This window comes from Barbus barbus (assembly GCF_936440315.1).
Source record: "Barbus barbus genome assembly, chromosome: 1".
In the NCBI taxonomy this organism is placed as follows: domain Eukaryota; kingdom Metazoa; phylum Chordata; class Actinopteri; order Cypriniformes; family Cyprinidae; genus Barbus; species Barbus barbus.
In genome coordinates, this window is record NC_136729.1 from 20,848,238 (window position 1) to 20,868,658 (window position 20,421).

At 38.4% G+C, this 20,421-nt stretch overlaps 1 protein-coding gene across 1 annotated transcript in view; it reads right to left on the reverse strand.

The window, feature by feature from the left end:
* LOC306872122 (nuclear factor of activated T-cells, cytoplasmic 3-like) overlaps window positions 1-20,421 on the reverse strand; it is a 94,492-nt gene that overhangs the window by 13,141 nt on the left and 60,930 nt on the right. The window contains exons 4-9 of the mRNA XM_079420529.1: window positions 15,748-15,947; window positions 13,793-13,965; window positions 13,183-13,323; window positions 6,184-6,239; window positions 5,761-5,887; window positions 1,298-2,314 (exon numbers count right to left, since the gene is read on the reverse strand). Of these exons, the coding sequence (XP_079276655.1) occupies window positions 1,298-2,314; window positions 5,761-5,887; window positions 6,184-6,239; window positions 13,183-13,323; window positions 13,793-13,965; window positions 15,748-15,947 (1,714 nt within the window). The remainder of the gene's footprint in view (window positions 1-1,297; window positions 2,315-5,760; window positions 5,888-6,183; window positions 6,240-13,182; window positions 13,324-13,792; window positions 13,966-15,747; window positions 15,948-20,421) is intronic.

Here is a 20,421-nt window from a genome sequence, read left to right on the forward strand (position 1 = left end):
ATTTTAGTAAATGAAGCATTTACTTGTTTAATACATTCTAATGTTCTTGTTCTACTATTTCCTGTTATAAATAAGTTACTACTGCACAAATTCACACATATATATTCAACCCTTAATGTATTATTCACAGACTAGTAGACCGATTAAATTACTCTAATAACCATAAATGACCATATATGAATAAAGTGAATAAAGAGGTAATTATTACAGTGAGTACTACACAACCAGGGGAAAAAACAAGGACTCATGCAGTGTTTCCCCTAGGTTTATGGCTTTTGGGGGGGGGGGGGGGTGTTCGGTTTTTTTTCCCCGCATAAAAACAAAATTTCTTTTAATTAATAAAAATTTAAAAAGTCTAATTTTTGGGGAAAATAAAGGGGATTTACTATTACAATTAAAACACTGAAGACATGTTTTATGATTATTCCTTAAAAATAAGAGTTTAATCATTTTAGTAGGCTATTGCATACATTCTGCTGAACAATAGGAATATATTTCTGCCGCAATGTCTACAATTGAAACCCAAACTTTTATTTTGACGGGTTGCCGTGAATGCCTTTACATTTCTGTGTATATGATATGAGCATAGTTTTACTCAAATCAAACGGTAAAATGCTCATGAAGTGACTCTCAGAGCAGTTCTGGAGATGTTGTTCTGTATTTATGTCCTCATTTAGTGAGGCGGCAGACGTTAATATCACCGCAAGCCTCACGCGCGCTTCTGTATGAGTAGCAAACAAACTTTAGAGACAGAAATAACATGCCGTCGTGTAAATAAGACAAATAACGTAAGGCTATTTAGTTTGTTTAATAAAAGAACAAGGTATAGACCTGTTCTATTGGAAAGGTAACTTTAAATGACTTTTGTTGTGATCTGGCGCTATAGAGAAAATAAAATTAAATAAAATTAACTTGACCTTCAAGGGGGGCGGGGGGTGCCGTTGGGAGGGCGGGCCGCGCCCCTAAGATAATGGCAGGGGAAACACTGCTCATGCAATGTAGGTTTGGTCATCATAGCTAAAGCAAATGTAACCTGGAGTTCCCCAGTCAAAAGTCAATGCTATATTATATGCTAAGATTAGTATATTAAAACAAAGTTTTAGTAACAAGTTCCATAGGCTTTAAATACCTATAATGTAAAGGTGAATTGTATCAATATTGCTTTGTCCTGTTGAGGAACAATTTCAAGTTAAAAATTTTTTCCCATACACCGAACTGCAAGTTGCAGTGGTCACAAGTTTCATAAAAATAAAAAAAAATTTAAATAAACATTGTTTAACAAAGTGCAAAGACTCACCATCATCAAGTGTAATATCCTGTAGGCCGATGGTACGGAAGGTGGGCTCTCTATCCTCTGGCTCCTGTTTGATGTTCAGCCTCTCTCCCTGTTGGGTCAACGGGTGCACCAAGGGACCTGAAGGGGACAAGCCAGCCAGGACAGGGCTGCTAGCTTGGGGAGAAGGCTGTCCAGAGAGTGCCATGGGCCCCAGGGGGCTGTTAGATGTAGGAGACGGGGAGGTGGGTGAGTGGTAAGGGAGAGAATGGAGTTGGGGGGACGAGGGCCCAGAGTGGGGAGATGGCACCATATGAGCAGGAGCACTGGAGGTTGTGGGGCAGGAGGCGGACCGCTGCCCAGCTGGATGGTAAACCAGGGGATGCTGGAGCTGTGGGGCCGGCTGTCCCAGTGTGTGGGTGGGTGACGGTACCTGCCCTGGAGTGGTGCAGTGGTAACCTAGAGAGTGAAGGTGAGGGGTAGAGTGAGCCATGACCTGGTTGTTACCCGTACAGGCTGCATGGCTAGGGCTGGAGCCAGGCCCCGGAGGCACTACAGAGGTGGGTGTTGAAGAAGCCGGTCCATACACCATCCCCAAACCCAGGGAGTGACACCCAGCCGGGTCGGCATGGAAGGGCATTTGGTCGTATGCCTGTGGGGAGCCCGTAGTCATAGGAAGGCTGTGCTGGCCGTTGAAGTGCATGTTGTGCTGTATGGGAGGGTAAGACGGCCTTGCAGTGGCAGCAGGGCCTGGGTGGAAGGGCATCTGGCATTCGGGAGGTGCATTCAGCCCTTGAGCCTGAAGGTGGGGCAGGTGGGGAAGAGTTGGGGAGCCCATTGGGGCGCAGGGGGCCTGGAGAGGGTGCAGGCCTGCAGCCAGGCCACGTGGGGAGCTGGACAGAAGGCCGTCTGGTGGGTGGGAGTGCTCTGGGGAAGACAGCGGCTGAGCACAGACCAAACTGGCAGCATGGACCAGAGGCATGGACATGGGTGGCACGGCAGGGGAGTCCAAATCATCCCTATGTTCCTGCTTGACCCGTACTGCAAGGGTGGAGAGAGAAAGAGAGAGAAATACATGGGTGAAAAAAGGAAGGCAGAGAAAACTTGACATGAAAATCTTAAGATTTCATGCGTTGTTAGCAATAAAATGTCACTGAATTAGCCTGAACAGTAATTATCTTGTTTAACATCTTTGGTACATTTCAGTAATATCAATAAAATATGTATTTTTATTTATACTTCTATTGTTATCATATTGAGAGTTGCTGAGATCTTATAATGGCATTACATTAGCATGCCAAACTGATTAACCATACGGATTTGACAATTTATTTGAAAGTTTAATAGAGTCACAGCACTAATGAACTCTTGTCCAATTTCCCATTTCCAATAAAACTGACAGCAACATTATATGACTAACTGTATGTAACCATTCAAGATTTATGGCCAATACAAAAATTGCACATATTTCATTGAATCAGTATTTCCAAACTCCTCTCCTCTCCTCTCCTCTCCTCTCCTCTCCTCTCCTCTCCTCTCCTCTCCAAACAAGCAGACAATGAGTAATAGCAACACAGTATTCAGTAACCCATTTCCTGATCTGCCATTTCCCTGGCCCGGATGAGTGGGGGATATTTTTACTTGCCGTGAACTCTAAGAGAGCATATGTTGCCTGCTTGAGTGCCATGTAAACCAGTGTGGAATTTGGGAACTGAAGAATGCTGTCTGCCCTCCAGCATAGCTCCAAATGGGAACCAAAATCCAGTTCACAGCTCATACGCTGCTGCAAGGCCATTACTGTGGTAAAACTGCAGTTTCCTGATATGAAGAGTAAGTGGCGACAATGTGTGGGAGAGAGTGTGAATGCATTTGAGTCTGGTGTTACTCACTGTGTACTTACAATGCATATGAAAAAAGTTTGGTTTCAGTTAATAAACAGCTAATACCATTCATTTCCAAATGCATTTTGGACCAAAGCTGGTGGATTTGTGACCAACAAAGAAGCCTCATACATTCAGTTAAGTTCATTACAAACTACTTCCTCACAGGCCCAACAGCTTTCACACTGTATTTAATTTTAATTTGGATTAAGATCTCTGCTCATCACATCAGACAGCTAATTAATTTCACATGAAGAGTCTGGCTCTAGTCTAACAACACAGCACCTCAGCCCTTCCCCCTGCCATGCCACTTTCTCAGCGGGCCGATGACATGGCAACCACAGTCGCGTTGCCTGTTCAGAATATTGGCTGCCAGTGCCGTTGTCTGATTGGCTAAGGCCCCACGGGTTAGTGTGGAAAACAGGAAACCCTAATTTGAGTGGGTGCTTTGTGGAGCGAAGAGGGTGGGCGGGAGGCTGGGCCTATCTCTCTCTCTTACTCTCCCTCTCTTTTTGTTCTCAATCTCTTCAACAGGTTAGCATGCAACTCAGAGATAAAGACACCAAAAAAGTTGCTCACGTGTGCTTTAATTACGCCAACGCTGTTTTTCGGTTTGACTCACTTTGGGAAATTAATACCTAACCGGCTTATTGCTATGAGAACCACACACGAATACACTTTATTAGAAACTCTATAAGCTATAATTAGATGTCGACTTTTACAATACCCTGCATTTTGGTCTATTTCATCAGATGTTCAATGTCAATTTCAAAGGCAGAACTATTAACGTCCTGATGTAATGCATGTCAACTCAACATGTGTGAGAAATTATAATAGCCATGTGAATCATCCACCTCATCATTCAACAGACTTATCATAGGGGAAAATCTTCTAAAATGCAAAGTAATTCTGCAGAATATGACTATTAAGACAGATGAAGCCAATGGGAGATGGAAAAAGAATGACAGCGTTTAATGACAGTGAGAAAAACAGAAAGACAAAGACACTGAAGGGGTCTAGTTCTTGAAAACCCTAGATTTTCATGCCTCCAGCCACATGTAAATCATGCTGATTCTTTCTTTAAATTATTTTACATGAGCGGTTACCAGGTGCTTAACTGGAACAACCTCATCCCTAACCACACTGGTGCACGGTGCAGAGGAACGCTGGCATGATCAAACGGGTGACTCTGCTGTGAAAACCCACATGTATGCCATTCTTGTTACTGTTATGTCAAGTTAGCAAGAAAACTATTTTGTATGAAATTGAGTCACATGATTGCTGTGAGGCCAGACTCAGACACAATACTTGATGTAAGGTGGACACGAAGTTACAGTTGTCACAAATTCCAATCTGCAATAATGTGTATATGTATATATTTTGAATATGTATAACGACTTAATATATTTCATATTGCTTATTTTATATTTAATTACTAATAAAGACCAGATTATTGATTACAGATGCTTATTTTTACTGTAAAATGCAATTACTTACAAAAACATTTTACACCAAGCTTATTTTTAATCGAGCAAAATACAATTTTAACATTTGAGGCTCTCAGGATCTGTAAATTACTTTTGTTTTTCAACTTTTTTGCCATTATGCACTTACATAAACTACCATTCATAGGCTTGGAGTAAGATTATTATTTTTTTTTTATAGAAATTGGAAAAAAAAAAATCCTGAATACAAGGGTAAAAAAAGAAAAGAAGTTTCTACAAAAACTGTTTTCAACACTGATGATAGTAAGAAATGTTTCTTAAGCACCAAATCATTATATTAGAATGATCTCCGAAGAATCATGTGACATTGAAGACAGGATTAATGCTATTACCATTACAGGGATAAAAAAAAAATCTTACAGACCCCAAAATTTTGAACAGTAGTGCATATAAACTATGGCCACAGCCATATCACCCTGCAGCCCAAGACCGGTTGCCCACTGAAGCTAAGCAGGGTTGAGCCTGGTCAGTACCTGGATGGGAGACCTCCGGTGAAAACTAGGTTGCTGTTGGAAGAGGTGTTAGTGAGGCCAGCAGGGGGTGCTCACCCTGTGGTCTGTGTGGGTCCTAACGCCCCGGTATAGTGACGGGGACACTATACTGTCAAAAAGCACCGTCTTTCGGATGAGACGTTAAACCGAGGTCCTGACTCTCTGTGTTCATTAAAAACCCCATGGCACTTCTCGTAAAGAGTAGGGGTGTAACCCCGGTGTCCTGGCCAAATTCCATCTACTGGCCCTTGTCTATCATGGCCTCCTAATAATCCCCATACACTTGATTGGCTCAATGACTCTCTCTCCTCTCCACCTGTAGCTGGTGTGTGGTGCGCGTACTGGCGCCGTTGTACTGTGGCTGCTGTCGCATCATCCAAGTGGATGCTGCACACTGGTGGTGGTTGAGGAGAGACCCCCCCACATGATTGTAAAGCGCTTTGGGTGTACAGCAATACACAATAAAGCGCTATATAAATGCATCATTCATTCATTATGAGGTAAAGGTATGAAACTGCTTAATGAAAAGCAACAACTACTGAGCTCTAATATCATTTAGGAAATAAGTGACGTGATATGCAATGGATTGTAATGTGGTATTGAATACGTACCTGGCAGATAGGTAAAGCGCTGTGACTGGCTCCTTTTCCGTTTGCCATTGCACACGTAGAATTGCACCTGCACTGCTGAAGTGACCGTCTTACTGTGATAAGGAGGCACTTCCACCACGATGCTAGACTACAGATGGAGACAAGAGACAAAGAACACATCATTGGTGTCTGAGACAAACCTGTCAAAGTTGTCCCACTGACAAATACAAAGTGAAAATATACTACATACTACAAAAATAAACATAGTAAAATGTGCTCAAATCGGTTAAGCGTTAAACACTCAAAGAGGCATTTCAGCTTTTAGTTCAAGAAGGAAAAGAAAGACTGAAAAGGGTCTGTAGACATATTTATGTCTTGTGTATCGTCTGTGCTTTTGTTGGCAAAAATTTTCTTAGACATGTAAAGAGGAAAGTATTCACTCACTCCTTGACTCTTCTCTCTGATGATCTTCGCCTCCACCTCCCACTGCGGTCGTCCATCTGAAAAAAGAAAAAAGTGTTAGCTGAATACATGAGAACATAATATGGGAAAGATGGCATACACAATGACCTGAACTAAACTCTGTGTGCCAATATTTGACCCCTCAAAATTAGGTAACCTGACCATCTCCTCATTACTACCTCCACCACTATCATCATCGTGTCTTCCAGCCCTCCGCTGAAGCTTTAGAGATTAAGGTTACAAATAGCCAATCAGCATTAAGTTTTATAAGGTTCCGAGGGGAGCTCTACAGCTGCATGTTTCTACAGGTGCTCCAGCACCAAATCCAGAGAGAAGCTTAATAAATTGTGCCTTGCCTTGAGAATAATACAGTGATAAATTGAGTTTGCTTGCAAACGACAAGCCTTTTTCCACATTGAAAGAGGCTCAATTGCTCGAATAGATCAAAATGTCAGCTCTACGCAGGGACTGCATACAACACTGACCTGACTATGAAAAACAAATGACATGCTAAATTCTCCCAAGAAAGAGGGCTAGAAATTCTGGAGCTGTATTAGCGGAGTGACTTCTTAACAGCGGGCTACTTGAGAGATATTTTAATGAAAATCAGATCAGTCTCACTCTGTTTGCTCTTGCTGACAGGAACACAGAATTCGCTTGGGCCCCTAACAGGTAATGATGTCATTTATAAAGCCATAAGAGTGTTAGAGAGATGTGTGGAAGAACATTATTTATTGTTGAATCATGGCAAGATGCATGGAATAACTTTATTCATAGCACAATGCTTCCATGTGCTGCCTGTGGAGAGGTGCAAGATCTTTCGGAAAACATGCTGTCATCTCAAGTTTTTCCTTTGCCATGAAGCTAATCAACTGAGCAGACGTCTTGCAGACAGAAAATGAAAGCCAAGGGACCAGAGCCAACTGGTTAAGACTGATCCTAGAAGGGAAAATAGTCACTTCATGGATCATAAATTATATAAACTGCACAAACAGCATGACACAGGTCTGATTTACGTTCTTAAACACATTTCCAGCTTTGAAGTTTGTGCCTGACATGAGTCTAACATGAGTCAAACAGCAGTATAATCCCAAGAATGTCTAAAATGAGTAATTTTGAATGTGTAATGTTTATGAGTGGGTACATGTGCATATATGTTACAAAAAAACTTTCAAAGGAGTAATGTAGAGGGGCAGTGTTCGAGGACTGTGATCAAAGTAAAGATACCGCTGTGAGCAGTTTCATGATCACCTGGTGCATTACACTCCAGAGACCGCTGTTTACATGAGGTTACGGTGTAGCGTCTCAGCTCCCTTCTGTGTCAAAAGGCATTTTGCTAATATGAGAATGACCTTGGATGCCTGCAACTTCAGCAGTAGTAGTACAGCAGCACATGTTGACATTCACTGGACACCGGAGAGGGCCCCACATGAGGGCAGGTTCAAACAGGAACCAGACTCTAAAGCCCAGTGACAAGCACACTAATAAAGACCAGATTATTGATTACAGATGCTTATTTTTACTGTCCTAATTCTTCGGCCCAGAAACACCGCTGTTCTGTAATTACTACTATGATACACAAACTCAAGAAAAATAAACTTCTGGCAAAATCCTACAAAGCTTTTGTGTGTCATTATGTGGAATTAAATGTCCTGCTGGCAAGCGTAAACTAGCATCAACTGAAACAGATGGTAAATGTAACTCCTCATTTACAATTTCCTGAATCATTCATTATAAAAACAAAACCCTTTTTTTTTAGCTTTCCTGGGTCTGATTTTTTTCATAGTAAACACTTAATTGTACTTAATATTTCATATCTGCCATTTATATTCTCTCATTGTAACCAAAACAAATGAATTAATCTTCTGTAGATTCTAGAAGGAAAAGGGTGTTAACCCTGTAAAGCCTGACATATGAATTAACAGTGGAAGAGATCATCAAAAATAGACTAAATATATAGATATAAATATATTAAAAATTATATATAAATATATACAAAAATATTTCTTGCCAAGTATCATATTTGATACATTAGGTTAATGGCATATGAAATAAATAGTGCGGTCAAACGATTGTATCAATACTCATTAATCGCGATTAATCGCATCCAAAATAAAAGTTTTTGTTTACATAATATATGTGTGTGTACGGTGTATATTTATTATGTATAAATACACACACATGCATGTATACATTTCAGAAAAATATGCTAAATTCATATATTAAATATATTTATATAAAATATAAATTATAAGAATATAAATATAGACATGTAAATATTTTCAAAATATACTGTGTGTGTGTATTTATATATATATATACATAAATATGCACAGTACAGACATACATATTATGTAAACAAAAACTTTTATTTTGGATGCAATTAATCGTTTGACGTACTAGAAATAACAGAAAATGGCGCTCATACTGTACTTGGAAAAAAAGCTTAATTTTATCCAAAGTCAGCAAAAAAAAAAAAAAAAAAAAAAAAAAAAAATTTCTGCATTTGCTGATATTTATATGATCAAAAAGTTAAATAAAAGTTCTGATAGTTTGTAAATCAATGAGATCTTTATATCAGTATTAAAATGCATATTTTTGTCTTGAAATTTAAAAGCTTAGTTTTATGATCAAAACTATGCAGTTTCTGTTTGTAAGGGGAAAAACAATGTAACACAATACAACAATGACTAAGAGATGTACAAATAAACATTCCACGAAAGATTCATGTCTAACATTTGATACTCTCCATTTTAAACAATTTTATGCTCAAATTAACATCAATTATAAAAACAAATATACCTGAATAATCAAGTGAATGCAAAGTTGCTTCAGTCTATTAAGTGAGCAAAATATTACAAACAATATAAAAGTTACACTTGTGTTTACATATTAGAAATGAGCAAAGATTTCACAGCAAACAATCCTGTTAAATTTCTGAATATGAGGGCAGTACAACCTTTGCTATACAGATCTATGTTTATCCAGGTGATTAAAAACCTGAATCTTTTGTCTACTTAACTATATATCTATCCACTCAGCAAGTCAAAAATGAGTTACAAAGTCTCAGGACCACCACATGGGCTACTCATTTAGACATGACCCATCTAATTACTGTTGATACAATAATCACTCAATTAGATTAGATACAATCTGTCAAAATTAGACAAAAATGATTAGTCCTCTTCCTCTCAAACGTTCTGGTTTGTCCCCTACCACTAGAGTGGTCCCTAGAGACTAAACACTCTCAGATGGACGGCTCTGTGCCAGTCCACAAAAAGACTTGCCTCCTCTCTATATTTAGGAGCGAACTTTTGATATAATTTGATGCATTCCAGACTTTAGCCAGAGATCTTTTTTAATTTGAAGAAACTCTGAATGAGCTTAGCATGGGTTACTATTGGAGCAATGTCACATTTTTTTTTAAATACAGTACCAAAATATTATAATACTGCATCTACATGTGGCATGTTATCATGAATAATACAAAAAAAAAAAAAAAAAAAAAAAAAATCTTTCTATTCTCAATTCTTTTAGAGGTGCAGTCATTACCTTCCTCATTAAAGAGGTTTGCACATAAATTAAATGTTCTTAATGGGTACTTAGTCATGCTAATGTACATCATTAAACTATATTTTTAATAGAATCTGTAGCCTAAAAACATTGAGCTGGTCACCTTATTGAGGCTGAAATGTTAAGAACACATGAGCAGCTTAATGCTACTCATTTTTTCACTTGCTGAATATATATTTAATGGCTTACTGCAAATAGGGCATCAGTATTTGACATCACAGTTTATGTTAGGCGGCCAAGTCAGTATGAAGTACAAGACCGGTGTCATATTACCGTGTGCACCTTTAACAACATATTTAATGTCAATAAACTATATTTTGTGATTTTCACAAATCACATAAACACTCTCTGATAAGCTCCTGCCTGAAAAGATAGAAACTTTCCCCCAGAGCTGCTCAAGGCCAGACATTAGAGCCAAATTTACACCCAACTTGTTCTAGCATCTCAGGACTTTCCATTTTTATGCAATGCCACAAAAACATGGGTTATCACCATAAAAGTTGCCTTGAGGGGAGCCACTTTACAGGGAGCCAATTGGAGGAGAGGTAAGTTCCAAAGGGTGTTACTCTGAGTCAGTTTGTTGGGGTAGAACAGCCCTGTGTGTTCATGTGTAAACTCCAGTCGAGTTAGTCAGTGTGTCATTGTCTCAAACTAGAAATACATATACACAGACACACACTCAAGGCAGGCCAAGACTCGTTTTCCCAGAATGCCGTTCATTCATTGCCTTCATCTGAGGCTGGTCCTAACTTGTGTTTCATTACTTATGGACGAGTGATGGAAAAAATGAGCAAGATAGAAAAAGAAAGAGCGAGAAAGACTGAGAAGGGTTGCTTATCAAAGAAACAAAAGCACACAAGTGATACTGGAAAGAGTCAAAGAAAGACAGATTTTCTACCATGCCTGACGTTATGAGGCGTAAGAGAGTGAGTGAGTGAGAGAGAAATAATAAATAAAAAAAGAAGACTGTCTGCTGGAGATGACTCACTGTCTCTGAGGGCTCTGTTCATTGTGTAAAAGGTCTATTTCAGCTCACAGTGAGAATCAAAGGATCAACAAAAATCCATACAGACAGAGCGCTGTTGGGGATCATGACACAGTCTAACCCCAAAAAGTCAGTCTAATAAAGCCTCTTGAAAGCAGAGTGACTGAAAGCTGAGGCTTCAGACTGACAGACACACGGAAGCCATGTGTGTCGAATGGGAGAGAAAGAGCAACCTGCAACAAATGAGCTTCAGTCATCTGCCAGGTAGATGTAACTAGCGACATTCAAAACTAAAAGCTTTGAATAAATAGGTAGGTTTCAGGTTCAAATGGCACCAAATGCATTTCTTAGGGCTGTTAACATTGTATTTCACTTGTTTTCAAAAACAGCTGCAGTTTCAGAGAGTAATTTGTGGTAAAACTTTCATTTAAGCCTGTATGTTTAACATATTAAAGGTATTTGGTACGAAACCTTATAATATGTGCTGTATGTGTTACGGTAGAGAATAATAATAAACAGGCCTAAACTACACTGATTAAAAGCACATTTTAGATTTCTTGCCCTATGTGGAAATATAATCATATGGAATTTAGTTAAATATTTAATTGACTAAAGAGAACGCATATTTGTATGATTTTTTTATTTGATCTGCATGTAACCAATGAGAGAAAAAAAAAAAAACAACAACAAAAAAACATCCATTGTCTTACCTAACACAGCAGAAACAAAAGTCACCAAAATGCACTGTGTGATTTGATTTTCATGGTTACACCTTTAAAGCATTTTTTTCTTGAAAAAAAAAAAAAAAAAGTAATATAAATGGATATAATGCAGCATTTACTTTCTGGCCCAAAGCACTCAATTAAGTTAGATTTTTGGACGTTTTACTACAAACAGTGCCTTGGGTCAAAAAGTAAATATTATCTTTTTGTAAGGCCACAGTCAGCTACTAATTAACTAATTTAATTAGTAGCTGACTGTGACCTTACAAAAAGAACAAATTTGTAAATTCTGTATTAAATTACTCATGTACAGATGGCATTATAACACAATATATAACACATCACACTCCTTAAATGTGCTTTGGTTGTACAAAAAATGCTTTATGAAACAAAAAATGCATTCTAATGTGCCTTATTAAGCACCTATCATAATGCAAAACTATGCTCAAAAAGCATTAAATACACAGGTTTTAGTGAAGCCAATTAATTTTATTATTTTCTTTTTTTTTTTGATAAGGAAATGCAAAGTTTGTCTTGCACACACATGAAGCTATTATTTGCTTTGTGTCTTGGATCCAGCGAGTGACCAGCAGTGTGCCTGCAGCCAGAGCAACCCTGCTGACCTCTGAGTCATCCTTAAAGCAGATGCTAAGGTCTACAGGTGAGCTCTAGAACAACAGTGACACACAACACTACGGCCAACCATAAATCTAGTGTCTGCGTGTGTGTGTGTGTGTGGACAGAGAGAGAAAACATAAGGGGTGGAACACACAAGTTTATAAGCATAAGGAATGAGGGTGTGTATTTGTGTGCACAGTGCACTTGCACGTGTGTTTATGGGGTGATCGCAGTTTGGATGTAGGTGTGTGCAAAGTGCATTTGTATATTTAACGATATGCATTTATGGAGTGTGCGCTTGCTTGAGTGCAGTGGTGTTTGTGTGTGTAGGTGTTTGTGTGTGTTCATGCTGAACTGCACTCACACATATACGTTCACACACGCAGTGTCCTCAGAGGAGAAGGGAAATCGTGGGTGGTCAAGATGCTGATATAGCGAAGATAAATCACTCTGGTTAGACGAGAAACAATCAAATTCCGCCCTCAAATGAGAAGTGAGAAACCGAAACTCCCTCACATTTTACCCGTCGCTCCAGTTTCCCAAAGCCACACAGACTTTAACTAAAAACCACCTGATCTTGCTGTTTTAAGAATAAGGCTGGTTTACCTTCACTGAGATTAGTGCAGGTATATCTGTGAACTTTGAGGATAAAATAGGTGAGGAGGCAATATTTGCTCACAGTGAATGATGAAGATATTTGTAGTGCATACTCAGCTGTGCTTGCAGAGCTTGCAGCAAACTACTAAAAGCAATTAGTACTAGCCAATTGCAAGTAACGATACTAAGTGGAGGGATCTAATATCACCCTAAAAGGGGTTAATTTTGATATAATGACCTACTGACAGTAGCTTAGTGCATAGCTACTTGCTAAATTAATCAATGGATATGAAATATTGATTTGACTTTAAATTATGTATAAAGTGAGAAAAATATGTGGGAAGAATAGGCCCAAGAGATATGAAACTTATGATATGATAGATATGAAAAAAAAATGAAACAAAAATGATTGAACAAGTGTTCCAGACAGCCAATAGATGGAGAAAAGAAACTCTAAAATAGCACTTGAACCACATTGATTCTTACCAGGACCTTTCTCCAGAAAAATGACCTTGGACTCAGGGAAGAAGTTGGAGCCAGTGATGACCATTTCCTCTCCTCCACTCACTGGGCAGCTGCTAATACTGGCCTTCTCGACCTGAGGTAACTCCTGTGCCGAGCGCTGGGCTGTTTCACCACAGATATAAAGATAAGAAAGTACATTTACATTAGACAATAATATACATATATTTTATGTAAATACACTATAATATAAGTACAGTATACAGTAAAAATACATAGTGTATATATATATATATATATATATATAAAATTGGATTTTGTTTTCCCTTCATAATAAAAACTTCATTCAAAAACTGCATGTTGTGTTTACTTGTGTTATCTTTGATTAATATTTAAATTTGTTTGATGATTTGAAACATTAAAGTGCGACAAACATGCAAAAAATAAAAAAAATCAGGAAGGGGGCCAACACTTTTTCACACCACTGTATGTATGTATATGTATACACACACATATATATACACACACACATATATACATATATACACACACACACATATATATACACACACACTTTTATTTTTTTTACCCCCCCCCCAAATATATTTTTCTTCTGTGTGTATACAAAACCTACAGCACTCCACTGGAATTGAAGCAGCCTGCAGTGAGATCACTTTTCCATTGGGTTGTGGGATGTGAACCCGGAACACCACACGGACCCGAGTGTTTTTCCGTCCAATATCAGTCTCTCCTTTCCTCAGCTCAATGTCAGAGTTCCTCAACTTCAGGATTCCAGCACAATCAATACTGACAAACACAGCAGGAGAAACACATGAGAAAGGAGTATCCATAACAGTTCCATCATCCTACCAATCAAGCAGAGCAGTTAAATGATTTCTAATCACTCCAAGTCATTTATACTCTTTTTTTTTTTTTTTTTTTTTTTAAATGGAGTTAATAAATGACTGATAACAAAAAAGGAATATTTTTAATTGAAGTGCACATTAAAAGCTGGCACAGAATTCAAAGATTAAGCTGTGCTTATTAAAAATGGCAGATATTATTGTTTTCAATCAGAAACACATTCTTATTCCATAAATATTGTACATTTTATTATAAATAACTGCAATTTACACTACTGTTCAAAGGTTTGTGGTCAGCAAGATTTTTTAATGTCCTCTGTTCGACAAGAATGCATTAAATTAATAACAAGGAATGATTCGATTTGTGATATTTACAGTTGTCATAAATATTTTATTTCAAATAAATGCTGTTCTTTCTACCCTAGTAAAAATATCGCATGACTTACGAATATAAAAATTATAATTAAACTTTATTTGGAGTACTATTTGTGCACAAAGTTCATTTCTTAATATTAAGCCTAAAATATGTTTTAAAGTCACTATTGATGAGGACTGTATGATCTTTCAATAATATCAGTCTTTAAATGCAAGATATTTAAAGTGCACCTGAAGTATGCTCACAATAGTTCCACTTTAGCACACTCAAATATACTTCAGTATATCTTTAGTTGGACTTCAGCACTAATTCCGCACAATTAAAGTGTGCATTTTAGTATACTTTACAGAATTACCAAATTTTTACATGTTAAATATATTACGTTTCTACAATATATAAATATATTGTAGAAACTTAATTTCCTGTAAAGCTGCTTTGCAAAGATTTGTATCGTAAAAAGCGCTATACAAATAAACTTGAATTGAACTGAATACTAAAAGCACAACTGCAGGGTATTTTTATTAAGCGCATAACTACGTAAATGTATTTGTAGCAAATGTATAGTAAATAAATGTATTTCAAATAGATTTTAGCATATTTATTTTTCACTAGGGTATTTATGAAAGAATACTACAAAAAGTATGTATCACAGTTTCTGCAAAAAGTATTAAGCAGCATAACATTTTTCAACACAGATAATAATAAGAAATGTTTCTTGAGCACCAAATCAGCACGTTAAAATGCACAAAACTTCCTTCTAAAATATTACAAAAATCCCATCTTCTGAACAGTAGTGTGTGATAAATGAGTGCTGATGTGTGTGTAAACATTTCATTCTACTTGTGAATGACACATTTTCGAAAATGTCTTCTCTCACATAGAAAAGAGTTTCTCATGATTTAAAAGACTCATATATTTAATCCAAATCCAATAATGTCAAAAGTTTTCAGTTATGGTTAGGTTTAGCAGCCATAGTAAATATCATTATCTTAGAAAGAAACCGTAGCTCATTGCAAACACGGCTTCTAGAGTTTCTGCATATTTCACTACATTGTGAAGATCAAATTCCTTTACCTAAAACCATCTACACTGTGCTAAGCAGCTGACAGTCCCCACAAGGACAATAACTTTATCATCCTGAACTAAAATAATATTTTAAAATGCAAAAATGTTTCTGTGAGGGTTAGGTTTAAGGATGGGTAGGTTAGGGGATATTCAATATTATTAAAAACAAAAGTCAAATGGAAAGTCCTCACCGTAAAAGAAAAGAAAAAAAAAGTATTTATGTGTGTGTGTGTGAGAGAGAAATAATCTAGATTGATGTTGAAGTGAAGAGCTGTTGGCAGGTACCTGGCAGACATATTGTTTTCAGGATGGAGAGGAATCTCGAGAACCTTCGTGCAGGCGATGATAATTTCCTGGCTTGCCGTAGCAACAGTCTTTCCTGTTATGCGGTGAACCTGGTAGAACGCGTGCGGCCTCAAATAACGGTCATCCGCTGTCCCGATGAACATCTGCAGGTTCACTGGCTTCTCATTGTAGCCAACAAGCTGTTAAAAAGAGTGAAGAGGTGAGTCAATATAATTTTTTATTTCCATGAAAATAAAGTAGTTAATTGTGGTTCAGCAGGATTTTAAAATGGTCCCTGATTAAGGTCCTTTTCAATGGACACATTAACTGCTATGAAAAACAATGATATGAAGCATGACATAAATTTTAATGGGAAGATGACTGGACACACATATATACATATGCACATATATATATATATATACATACATACATATATATGTACACATACATACATATATATATATACACAGGTCCTTCTCAAAAAATTAGCATATTGTGATAAAGTTCATTATTTTCTGTAATTTATTTACTGATAAACATTAGACTTTCATATATTTTAGATTCAATACAACACAACAATCTCAAAAAATTAGCATATCATGAAAAGGTTCTCTAAACGAGCTATTAACCTAATCATCTGAATCAACTAATTAACTCTAAACACCTGCAAAAGATTCCTGAGGCTTTTAAAAACTCCCAGCCTGGTTCATTACTCAAAACCGCAATCATGGGTAAGACTGCCGACCTGACTGCTGTCCAGAAGGCCATCATTGACACCCTCAAGCAAGAGGGTAAGACACAGAAAGAAATTTCTGAACGAATAGGCTGTTCCCAGAGTGCTGTATCAAGGCACCTCAGTGGGAAGTCTGTGGGAAGGAAAAAGTGTGGCAGAAAACGCAGCACAACGAGAAGAGGTGACCGGACCCAGAGGAAGATTGTGGAGAAGGACCGATTCCAGACCTTGGGGGACCTGCGGAAGCAGTGGACTGAGTCTGGAGTAGAAACATCCAGAGCCACCGTGTACAGGCGTGTGCAGGAAATGGGCTACAGGTGCCACATTCCCCAGGTCAAGCCACTTTTGAACCAGAAACAGCGGCAGAAGCGCCTGACCTGGGCTACAGAGAAGCAGCACTGGACTGTTGCTCAGTGGTCCAAAGTACTTTTTTCGGATGAAAGCAAATTTTGCATGTCATTCGGAAATCAAGGTGCCAGAGTCTGGAGGAAGACTGGGGAGAGGGAAATGCCAAAATGCCTGAAGTCCAGTGTCAAGTACCCACAGATGGTTTGGGGTGCCATGTCAGCTGCTGGTGTTGGTCCACTGTGTTTTATCAAGGGCAGGGTCAATGCAGCTAGCTATCAGGAGATTTTGGAGCACTTCATGCTTCCATCTGCTGAAAAGCTTTATGGAGATGAAGATTTCATTTTTCAGCACGACCTGGCACCTGCTCACAGTGCCAAAACCACTGGTAAATGGTTTACTGACCATGGTATTACTGTGCTCAATTGGCCTACCAACTCTCCTGACCTGAACCCCATAGAGAATCTGTGGGATATTGTGAAGAGAAAGTTGAGAGACGCAAGACCCAACACTCTGGATGAGCTTAAGGCCGCTATCGAAGCATCCTGGGCCTCCATAACACCTCAGCAGTGCCACAGGCTGATTGCCTCCATGCCACGCCGCATTGAAGCAGTCATTTCTGCAAAAGGATTCCCGACCAAGTATTGAGTGCATAACTGAACATAATGGCCATTCTTTTATTGGTCGGATGAAATATGCAAATTTTTTGAGATAGGAATTTTGGGTTTTCATGAGCTGTATGCCAAAATCATCAATATTAAAACAATAAAAGGCTTGAACTACTTCAGTTGTGTTCTAATGAATCTAAAATATATGAAAGTCTAATGTTTATCAGTACATTACAGAAAATAATGAACTTTATCACAATATGCTAATTTTTTGAGAAGGACCTGTATACATACATATATATATACATACATATATACATACATATATATATATATATATATATATATATATATATATATATATATATATATATATATACATACACACACACACACACCACTTTATCAGGTACACTTTGCTAGTACCAGGTTGGACCCTCTTTTGCCTTCAGAACTGCCTTAATTCTTCATGGCATAGATTCATCAAGGTGTTGGAAACATTCCTCAGAGATTTTGGTCCATATTGACATGATAGCATCACGCAGTTGCTGCAGATTTGTCGGCTGCTCATCCATGATGTGAATCTCCCGTTCCACCACATCTCAAAGGTGCTCTATTGGATTGAGATCTGGTGACTGTGGAGGCCATTTGAGCAAAGTGAACTCATTGTCATGTTCAAGAAACCAGTCTAAGATGATTTGAGCTTTGTGACATGGTGCATTATCCTGCTGGAAGTAGTCATCAGAAGATGGGTACACTGTAGTCATAAAGGGATGGACATGGTCAGCAACAATACTCAGGTAAGCTGTGGCGTTTAAACAATGCTCAATTGGTACTCAGGGGCCCAAAGTGTGCCAAGAAAATATCCCCCACACCATTACACCACCACCACCAGCCTGAACCGTTGAGACAAGGCAGGATGGATCCATGCTTTCATGTTCTTTACGCCAAATTCTGACCCTACCATCTGAATGTTGCAGCAGAAATCAAGACTCATCAGACCAGGCAACGTTTTTCCAATCTTCTATTGTCCAATTTTGGTGAGCCTGTGTGAATTGTAGCCTCCGTTTCCTGTTCTTAGCTGACAGGAGCGGCACCAGGTGTGGTCTTCTGCTGCTGTAGCCCATCTGCTTCAAGGTTCGATGTGTTGTGCGTTCAGAGATGCTATTCTGCATACCTTAGTTGTAACGAGTGGTTATTTGAGTTACTGTTGCCTTTCTATCATCTCTAACCAGTCTGCCCATTCTCCTCTGACCTCAACAAGGCATTTTCGTCCACACAACTGATGCTCACTAAATATTTTCTCTTTTATCGGACCATTTTCTGTAAACCCTAGAGATGGTTGTGCGTGAAAATCCCAGTAGATCAGCAGTTTTTTAAATACTCAGACCAGCCCGTCTGGCACCAACAACCATTCCACGTTCAAAGTCACTTAAATCCCCTTTCTTCCCCATTCTGATGCTCGGTTTGAACTTCAGCAAGTCAGTCGTCTTCACCACATCTAGATGCCTAAATGCATTGAGCTGCCATGTGATTAGCAATTTGTGTTACCAAGCAATTGAACAGGTGCACCTAATAATGTGGCCAGTGAGTGTATGCGTATGCGTATGTATATGTATATGTATATGTGTATATATATATATATATATATATATTTTTTTTTTTTTTTTTTGCACTTTAGGTCCATTGTCCCAAAGTTATTATTTTTTTTATGGATTTTTGGAAAAATGTCTGAATTAAGGTCTATGGTTAACACAAGCTCAAGATATTTCCCCGTTGTATTTTACAGCACAAACATTCATCAGTAATACCCCTGAATGATGAATTTTCATAAACTATTGTTGGTCACAGAGCTTAATTTCTGAAATAATCCAAAAGACAATGGGAATATACTATGTGCTTTTTTTTTTTTTTTTTTTTTTTTTTTTTTTTTTTTTAAGGAACCAGGGAGATGGTAACTTCCAGGTTGGCCTAAAAAAACTGTCATCCCTGCAGCACTCAATGGCGAAACTCAAGAGATTTTTGACAGGCTATATTGATCTGGAAGCACTGGACATCCACCACGTCAAACAGCAATTTGCATGACAATTATTTCCCCCAATGCGCTTCCATTTAAAGAACCCTGCATATGTGCAATTACTTCCCAAATCCTCATCCATGTACATTAATATCAGACGTTAGCCCACTTTTTCCAAGACAAATTCAAAACACACTCTAGCAAGTAATTAAAATTCAGACAGAAACATAAAGACTCGTTTTCGAGCCACGAGTAAGGGAAAAACACAAACTGATCTGAAGGAAAAAATAAATGAGTGGGTAGAAAGGTGAGAAAAGAAAAACAAAACCATGAAAGACATTCTACTTCTGCTGCTAAAATAGTATAAACAAGACTTCTGATTTTCTGAAAATGGAAACAGGGAAGTGAAAAAACCATTAAAATGTGAATAATTAGATGTAACACATCATTCTATGAGGTCGCTGAAGTCTTTTCCAGAACAAAAAGCTTTCAGAAAAACGTTTTCCTTCCTGGTGCTGCACACCAGGACGTCTGATGTAAACCTCAGTCAGACACAGGGAGCCAGTGTGGCGATGCAATGCCCCATCCAGCAGTACACACACGTTTGACCTGCCAATATGCTTCCCAGACAGGTGAGGAGTTCACAAATGGAGGGGAGCTATTCTGCTGACATGCGTGTGGGAGGGTGTTACTTGGGCTGAGCACACAGGCTCCTAACAATCTCTCTACTGTTGAAATGTTTTGCTTGGCAAACACCGATCCAATGCAGCAAAAGAGAGAGAAACTGGAAACGAGAGCAAAAAAAGAGAGATGACCAACTCACAGGTAACGGAAGGACCAAGCCAACCACAGCAACACAATAATGAGAAAAACATGCTTCACATAAATTGACGGGTCTTGAGAATAGAGCCAGATATTTGTGGAAAGGGGAAAAAGAAATGGACGGTGGGGAAAAGAGAATCAGGGAA